The sequence below is a fragment of the Vipera berus genome, assembly GCF_964194415.1.
Source record: "Vipera berus genome assembly, chromosome: 2".
NCBI classification, from domain to species: Eukaryota; Metazoa; Chordata; class Lepidosauria; order Squamata; family Viperidae; genus Vipera; species Vipera berus.
This window is the reverse complement of record NC_138203.1, coordinates 101971660-101980527: the sequence shown is the minus strand read 5'-3', so window position 1 is coordinate 101980527 and position 8868 is coordinate 101971660. Positions and strand designations below refer to the sequence as shown.

The 8868-nt window shown below is 42.3% G+C and overlaps 1 protein-coding gene across 4 annotated transcripts; it reads right to left on the bottom strand.

Moving 5' to 3' along the window:
* Positions 1–1446: 1446 nt before the first annotated feature.
* Positions 1447–6560, bottom strand: CLDN23 (claudin 23). Of its 4 annotated transcripts, none has more exons than XM_081318005.1 (2): positions 6473–6560; positions 1447–5418 (listed from the first exon to the last, which is right to left on the bottom strand). In XM_081318005.1, the coding sequence occupies exon 2, from the start codon at positions 5315–5317 to the stop codon at positions 4538–4540; it is 780 nt and encodes a 259-aa protein (XP_081174131.1). In that variant the 5' UTR covers positions 5318–5418; positions 6473–6560; the 3' UTR covers positions 1447–4537. The 4 variants fall into 4 exon arrangements, with proteins under 4 accessions (XP_081174131.1, XP_081174133.1, XP_081174130.1 ...); XM_081318007.1 differs by having other exon boundaries at positions 6477–6517; XM_081318004.1 differs by having other exon boundaries at positions 6388–6482.
* Positions 6561–8868: the final 2308 nt, after the last annotated feature.

Below are 8868 nucleotides of genomic sequence, written 5' to 3'. Positions count from 1 at the left end.
CTTCGGTGTCAATACATCAGGAGGACGCAACGCCTGCAATGATGATTGTTGCACCGGAGAAGTTCCACCACTCCGAAGAGTTTTTGGGGGAGGTTTAGCCGCCATCTTTTACTTTCACTTGTGACGCACTTTCACTTTAAGTTTAAAAAGTCCATCAAGCTCGAGAGTAAAATATAATAATCCTCTTCACCTTTTCCTCTTGTACCGCTCTGCCTGCTCCTTTTATTCCATAGTCCTTCCTTCAGGCAGGGGTGGTCGCAAACGCCTGGCTCTGCTCCAAGAAATCCGGAGCAGAGACGCTGACCAGCTGGGAGCGACCCAGGCTACGGGGGAGTTCAATCCTTCAGCCGCCCAAGCTACAAGCTCAGGCGGCCCCGGAGAACTCGACCCCTACCTGGGGCCTCACCCCCTCCTCTTCTCCCGAGGAGGGGGCTTCAAATTCACCCGAACAGCTGATCGGCGCTGTTTCGGGTGAAAATTACTCAGCTGAGCCGCGGGCAGCCCGGGAAGGCTGTCTCCGGCGCCGCGCAGCCACCGGAAGTCCAAACATGGCCCTATTATGACTTGTGGACTTCAACTCCCAGAATTCCTCAGCCAGGCACACTGGCTGAGGAATTCTGGGAGTTAAAAGTCCACAAATCATAAAAGGGCCAAGTTTGAAGACCCCCTGGCCTAGAGGGGCTCAGCTCTTGAGGCCACCAAGTACTTGTCCAGGGGTGGTTGGGGGTGGTTGGGTGTACCCTAGCCTTGGAGGAAGGATCAAGGAGAGGGAGCAGGTAGGGACATCTGCCTGGCCCTGGCCCTGTGGAATACCAACTCCCCAAACAACATCCCTGCTGACCTTCTGGAAGCCCCTCCAAACCTGAGTGTGTCTAACAGGTCTGGGGGCTTGCAAAGAAATAGTGATCTGACGAGGTGGCTCCACACTGTTCGTAATGCATGACTCTGTCTCTGACCCTTTTGTTAGTAATTCCCATTTTTGTATTTCAATTTTTTTAAAAAAATTGTCTATGGTTTGATTGTATGCTGTCCAGAGTCACATTTTGTGAGATGGGCAGCCATATACTGTAAATAAGATATGTACTTACATTCATAAATACATCAGGATAGTGACAGGCAGAGGAAGGCATGACAACCCTCTGGGGCGGGCCGCACTCAGGCACCCAATGTTTGCAAGTAGACCCACTCTACGGCCCAGGGTTATGTATCATATGAGTTATAGCAGTGTTTCTCAAGCAGCTATTCAAAAGATTTTCTTTGTCCTCTTTTTAAATGGGAGCAGAATATACCCCTGTTAACTCAGGATGCAATCACTGTACATTAATTGACATCGCAGCACAGATGTACATTGTACATTAATTGACATCACAGGTGTACACTGGAGGAGGCAGAGACTTCAAAAGTTGTTCCCAAACTGAAATTTTAATATAAAAGAGGGGAGAAAAGTATTAAATGCACAAGCATAGAAAAATCAGTTAAAACTAATGAATTTTAATTACATTTAAATGTAAACAAAATGAAACCACATTCCTTTTTTTACTCTGGCCACATTCCACTAGGAAGTGGAACCCCACAAGTACCACTCAAAAATCACTTTTTGAGACTTCAGTTTTGAAAAAGTCTCAGAGCTCCAAATTCAGCAGGGATCAAACTTCTGGTAGTTTGGTTACGGTAGTTAAGCAGGTATTTAAAACAAATGGAAAAGACAGACATGCATATCCCAATACCCTGTGAAATGGTTTAAATTTAGTTCAGAAATATATTTCATTAACAAAAGGCTAAAAACTCAGTAGCACTAAACACCAGATCTGTAGATCAAAAAGAAGCCTGTCTCCTTCAAGAATTAAGGGGGGAAAATTGTTTTAGACCAGACTAAACATAAAACATAAAAATACTGTACAAGTAAAAGAATCAATAAGGAAAGAAATTCATTAAGATTTAAGGGCTGCATGTATAAATATGGCCACTCTAAATCAAAATGAAATCATTACCTTGCATAATTTAGCTGCCCTGAATTTTAGAGGTGGTTATTATTATACTTTTGGTTTCAGGAAAAAAATGTATAATATCTTCAGCATTTCATCCATATCTACCAGCTCACTGTATTTTAGTATATTATAGGCAAAAGTTGCCCATTATAGCATGAGCAGATTAAAAACAAATACAAGTTGATATTTACATAAATCTTGAAAATACTTCAGGTTCTAATTAAACTTTATTGGTAACTTACTCTGCAGAACATATCATTTTAGTAAGCTAGCATTCCTTCAGATTCTTAGTTTTATTATGGGAAAAAATACCTGATGATTAAACTAATCTTAGATCAGAAATATTGTCTAATATCTTTGCAAAAATAACTGTTTTACTTATTCTCTTTTCACAGAAATCACCATAACTGTTCACTTAATCATTATATATCATTATCAATAATGTATCATTATAGAATGATTCCATTTCAACGTCTGTTTGTCTTTTGGGTGTTCAGACTTTAATTTGTAGCATAATGTTGCTGGTTGTTCTTGTCTTTGTTCTTGTCTCCCCCAATGATGGGTTTCTGTGTCTAATTAGAAGCTCCCATTTGTAGATGCTAAATGTTTTAGTATGATTTGTTTGGTGTGGCAGGACAATCTGTGACATTGTCCCCTTATTACATTCCTTATTAAAATAATATTTTCCTTGTCATAGACAGAAAACATGAAGGCAAGCAGTAATTTAACTACTTTTCCCATCAAGGCAATAAGACACTGACCAAATTCATTATAACACTGCAGGCACAATATCTGAAGACAAACGGGAGAACCCCTGCAGAGGGGACAATACAAAAGCATCCTGGCTATGGGGAGGAGAACAGCTGAGTAATTCAAAACCTATCAGAAGTGGGCCATACCAGGTAGCAGTCCCTAACTGAACCTAGCCGATCTCAAGAAGGTTAAACAAAACTGGATTTGATTAGTATTATTAGAATGCTAAAGAAATCTCAAGAGTACAATTTAGACTGGGAAAATGAAACGCACACAAGCACACCCCTAAAGAAGATGATCACAACCCACCTGCCTTGTAGTCAAGGAAATCACATGTTCATGAAGTTACCAAGAGTTGAGCTCAGCTCATGGGAATCTCTGAAGTGGCCCTGTTACTCTGTTCTAAACGTTGCACATACAGCAGAATGCAAGACTCTGCAGAAAAGCACTCTGCGAAGTTTCCACCTGCTAGCTTTCATTCAATCTGGGGTAGTGGAATGGGATACCTTTGCACAGTGCTTTTTTTGTAAAAGAAAAAGGTGCCGGAACTCACACATGTCATACAACCCGCCTTGCCTACCCTACAAGGTTCCATACAAAAAAGGTGCCGGAACTCCGTTCTGAGCGTTCTATGACAAAAAAAGCCCTGCCTTTGCACTTCTTTTGGTGAAGAGGGGGCAAAGGAGCACACAGCTGTGCTATCCTTTACTATTCCCTCTTCTCAGAAGCAGACTGCACACAGTTCTCATACTGAATCCCAGAATAAAGCATTATGAAGAAACCATTCCCCTTTGGCTTTTTAACATTGGGAAGGGTGGAGAGACTTCCAAAAAATTTTTTTTAAAAAAAGATTTCCCCAGACTCTATTGGCTGGACAGCCTCAAAACAGCATCAAGAAAGAACTTTCCAACTACTTGAAATACGAAGAAAAATAGAAACCTCTCTTTGGGGGTGGGGAAATCCTTTTGATAAATTGCAAGGGATGTTTTGGCACAACCTTAGCAGAAAGTCTTAAGAGCAAATTATCTCCATTCAAATATATCTACATACAGTAAACCTCTCTGTGCAACTGACTGTGATTTCCCTTCTTCAAATGAACGTACACACATTCAAACAAATGTGGATAAGTTTCCCCTGCAGCTTTCCTTCTGTATCTGAATCATTAAGGAAGAGGATTATAGCCTTAGTATGAAAAGTTCCGTTGAATCTCGGCTAAGTCTCCCTTCAGCTTTTCAGCTGACAGTCAAAAAGCAAATACTTAAGAGCTCTAAGTAGCACCACTGTAAAACCAGTTTTTAATACCCAGCAGGACAATCCTATACATGACTGGTCAGCAGTAGGTTTTTGAGCATAAGAGGCTTCTGCTCAGTTAAGTGTATCTTGCTTGCAGTTTAAGTTTATGTTTAGGTCTTTTACAATAATTTAGAATACTTTTTTAAATCCTGCCTTTATATACTAACCAGCTGGCTCACTTGAGAGGATCCTTAGCCCACTTCATCTCCAGACTCCTAGCAGTACAGACCTGGTCAAGGGCATGATTCATTCCATTTATATACTTTTTTCTGTGTCCAGTGATGGCAATAAAGGTTGCCTAAGCAGTAGACCAACATCCTGAGAAAATATATAAATCCAGAGTGCTGCTCCAGAGTCTCAGTAGTTCGTTTATAGATTCATTTGTCAAGAGAGAAGGAAAAATGTTAGGTTGGTAAGCCGACCTTCCTGGATGGGCATTTTTTAGTATATTGCCAATAATTTTCCTCCTTGCTTTGGTTTTGTGCAAATTCTCAAGTTTAGGGCTACAGATCTGTGTCACAGGCAAGGTTGCTCTCACTCCTGCCCTTGTTCCAGCTCCTCTCCCCTTCCAGCACATCCAGAGAATTACTGTAGGATCTGGGCATGGGATTCTGAGATTGCCTATGAACCGCTGTGCTGCTGATGGGGGCAGAGATGGGTCCAACAATTGACAGACTCTGCGGGTTGCGGGTTGCATACCTGGAATTCGTGGTGCTTTTCTTCAGTCTCAACTCTTTGCAGCATTGGCCGAAGCTAAAGGTAAGAGAGATGCCTCCGATAATTTCCAGGCAGCTCCCTAAGTATCCGAGAACCAAGCAGTAGGCCACCCGCAGGGTAGTGGATGGAGGAGAAGGTAAGTCATACAGTTCATAATTGTACCATGAAACTGCAATCAAACTCAGCAAGCCAGAAACAAAGAGGACCAGGCCGCCTAGCCCTGCGAGCAAATGGTGGGGCAGGTCCTGCCAACATCGCACGCCCAAGGAAGTCACAATCAGTCCCACGACTGTGACTGCCAGAGAAGAGGGCATGAGCCCTTTGGCCGCTTGTACTGGCAGCTGGTTAAAGTAACCAAGGGTATCTTGGATGTTGCAGACATTGGTGTGGGTGCTCATGTACTCGTTGCAGATATTCCAGATCCCCTGGTGCTGAATCACATCTCTTGACACGTCAAGGAATCCAGTCACATCCCTCCAGCTGGGGGCCAGCGTGCTTGTCAGGTTCAGGACAAGGCCACAGGGACCGAGCACAATGCCCACAATCATGGGGGTCGGAGTCCGCATGTTGCTGGCCAAGCAATAAATCCCAAGAAGCTGTTATGGGAACCAGAAAAGGTTTCACCTTCTAGGTTGGTCTGCCTAGATAAGGCATCTGTTGCTGATCCCTGCTGAAAAAGATTTTGGATTAGAGTCCAAGAAATCAAGACCACACCTGGAATACTGCAACCAATTTTGGTCACCATAATAGAAAAAAAAATGTTGAAACCTTGGAAAAAGTTCAGAGAAGAGCAACTAAGATGATCCAAGGCCTGGAGACTAGAACATATGAAGAATGGCTGCAGGACTTGGGTTTGGCTAGTCTAAAGAAAGGAAGAAACGGGTGACATGATAGCAATATTCCAGTATTTGAGGGGCTGCCACAAAGAAGAGGGGGTCAAATTATTCTCCAAAGCACTGGAGGGCAGGACAAGAAGCAATGGTTGGAAACTGACCAAAGAGAAAAGCAACTTGGAATTAAGAAGAAACTTCCTAGCAGTGAGGACAATTAACCAGTGGAACAGCTTGCCTCTGGAAATCACTGTAGGTTTTTAAGAAGAGACTAGACTAGACAGTCACTTGTCCGAAGTAGTATAGGTTTTCCTGCTCAAGCAGGGGGCTGGACTAGAAGACCTTCAAGGTCCCTTCCAGCTCTATTCTATTCTAAATCAGGTTCTTCACACATAATCCCCACATTTGCTGCAGAATTCCCTGAACCTTCCTACTCTGCAAATAGAAGGAACTGCAGCAAAAAATTGCTAAAGTCCAACACAGTGTATGAAACATTTTCTTAATTCTAAATTCTGTCTCCCTTCCCCAGGGCTAAAGAGAACAACATTTTCTCCCCCCACCCCGCCGCCCCTGTAATCAGGAGCAGCTCCAAAATATGGCAAATTTTTGCTTCTCTTGAGTCCCTGCCAAGAGTGCCCCATTCTAAAGTGTCATTTTGCAGGGACCCTCCCAACAAGGAAGGTCAACGGCAGCCTGAAGATCTTTTTCTTCCCCGTTCAAGTTTAAAGACGGTTTGAGGATACCCTCCTGAAATCCTGAATCTCCCCCTGACTTGGAATCAGACATCAAAGAGAGCAAACATTTACCTGTCCGCTTGCTCAGTGCTACTGCAGCCACACCTGTGATGTCCATTGTCTTCCCTCCTCTATGTACCCAGCTAAATGCACTCACCTACTTCGACCGAAACTTCTTTGTATACAGAGAAACCGAATGCTGCTGTCGCCAAACTCGTTCTATGTTGTATTTTATAGGCAAAATGGGAGGGGAGGAGAAGGAAAAAACAGAAGTGAAAGCGGGAAGGCTTTGTACCAGGTGCTGCCAAGGTGGTGACTTCAGGAAGGTGGGGTTTGCTGGAGAAGAACATCACACCTGCTTCTGTGTGTGGAAGATACATAGCGATTATTATTATTATTATTATTATTATTATTATTATTATTATTATTATTATTATTATTATTATTATTATTATTATTCTCCTGAGTAAAGGTCAGCTCTCATTGCTTAGGCTGCGGCCCATCTAAACAATCACCAATCTAAAGCAGCATTGCTTGCGTAAGTATTTTAAAAGATAAGCGTGCCCGGCAGTTCAGATTGTACTAATGCCCTGGAAGGGAGAGGTGAAACTGAACAAGGGCTGCTCCTGAACCCTGACAAAGAAGAATAATTGTCGAAAGTGGGATTGGGGGGAGAGAGAAGCATTTTAAGGAACTGATTCAACCGCTTTTTAAGAAGCCTTTCGCCCACGATAGCTTTGGTGTGTTTTTAATTCTTTCTCACTCTCATTCCTCCTTTCTTGATTTACCAACCTCCCAGCCAACCAATGCAACAGAAACCTAAAAAGCAGCTTCCTAAGCCGATGCTGGCAGATTCTCAAATTAAAGCCACGACGTCTTTCAGCTGCTGATTTCTGCACACTCGACAGAAACACGTTTCCTTATGTCTTACCTGCTTGTTTAACAATCTTTGGGAGGCCTTTAGATCACATTGGTTGTTTTTCTCACTGGCAAATACACCTAGTTGTATCCCTTGAGTAAATCATTGCTCAAAAACCAATTCTGACGCTGGCAAGGAGCCTGGGTTACTCTCCTGGGAACATGCCGTAATAAGGGTCAGAGTGGTGGGGGAGGGAAATTGATTGACTATTGGACAGTATTGCCATACTTCAGAAAACAAAGCTAAGGCACAATGGGGAGACTGGTACAACCAGTTTAGAAAAAGAAACTTTAGTGTGAAGGATCTGCACAGACTTTCTAGATCAGAGAATCTGTTCTTGATATCAGGGTGGCTGGTTAAAAATCTTCACTGAATTCAAGCTGTATTCTGGGCTCCATATCAGTTTTCATCCTGGTCAGATGACAACAGCTGTGAGAGACATATTACTAATCTATAACATATCAGACACTTGCATATGTAGTACTTTATGTAATGTATTGGGGTTTTTGCTTGTACTGATTCATGTGTCTGTTTAAATGCTGCATTAATGGTTGCTCATTGGTGTGTATGTGTAACAGCTACTGACTAAGCCAGACTTGTTGTCTCCAGGACTATCATTGGTAGATTTGGGGCAGGAATGGCTTCCTTCAAATCTATTGGCCACCGCCTAGTGGCCAACCATATAAATAGCTGTGCAGCAGCCACTATTTCAACTCTGTTCTGCTTGACTTCAATAAAGCATGTTACTGTTTGGAACCTTCATCTCACTTATTGCCTGCAATGAACCGACTACGCAACACTTTATACCAGGAAGAAGAGTGTAAAATTGGATTGAAATGATTCACAGTTAATGCTGTGGAAAAACCAACAACAAATAGTTCATATTTCTATCATGGTCAGAAGCAGATTAAGCCCAAATAACTGATAAATTATCCCATCTCTCCTTGCCTTAACCTTGGCTAAATGCCTGTTTCAATTCATTCATTTCTTGCTGTCTTGTAGTCCAACAGACTATCAGTGGTGACAGAGATGACAGCTTTCAACATCTCTATTCATTCTTTTTGCCACAGGAAAGAAATTCAAAACCAATTGGGGGACATGTATAAATAAGGATAATGGGGGATAATGTGGCATCTTTACATCAAGCCTTTTTTTTTCTTCTTCTTAAGTTTCTGCACTGGTCAGCAGAGGGCAGCAACTGCTGGTAAATAAACAAGGGTGTGGTTGGGCAGTGAAGGGAAAGGACAAGAAATAATTGGGCCAAATCATCAAGCAAGTATAAACAATGCTCCTGCTTTTCCATTTCATAATCACAGCCCTGTTCACTATTTCTGCACCTGGAATGTGTCTTTGTTGCTAAAGATCAGAGCAACTGATTAGATACTAGCATGCTTGTGCAGGAAAATTATATTTTTTCAAGCAAAAGCTTGCAATATTGACTTTCTTGGAAAATGCATACCTATTCCTCACCATGTATTCCCTCCTTCTCCAGGTATATTCGAATGCGTGCGTATTTGTTGTGCTAAATGTATGCACTATAGATTGTAACAATGGGTTTCCCCTTATGATTATAGGTACCTACTGGGACCCCAATGAAGTATGTGGAATTTCAGATGTCTTTGCATGTGTGCATA

What these genes read in the sequence shown, in the direction of transcription:
- CLDN23 (XM_081318005.1), bottom strand. Translation starts at nt 5,317, where the DNA reads ATGCGGACTCCGACCCCCATGATTGTGGGCATTGTGCTCGGTCCCTGT.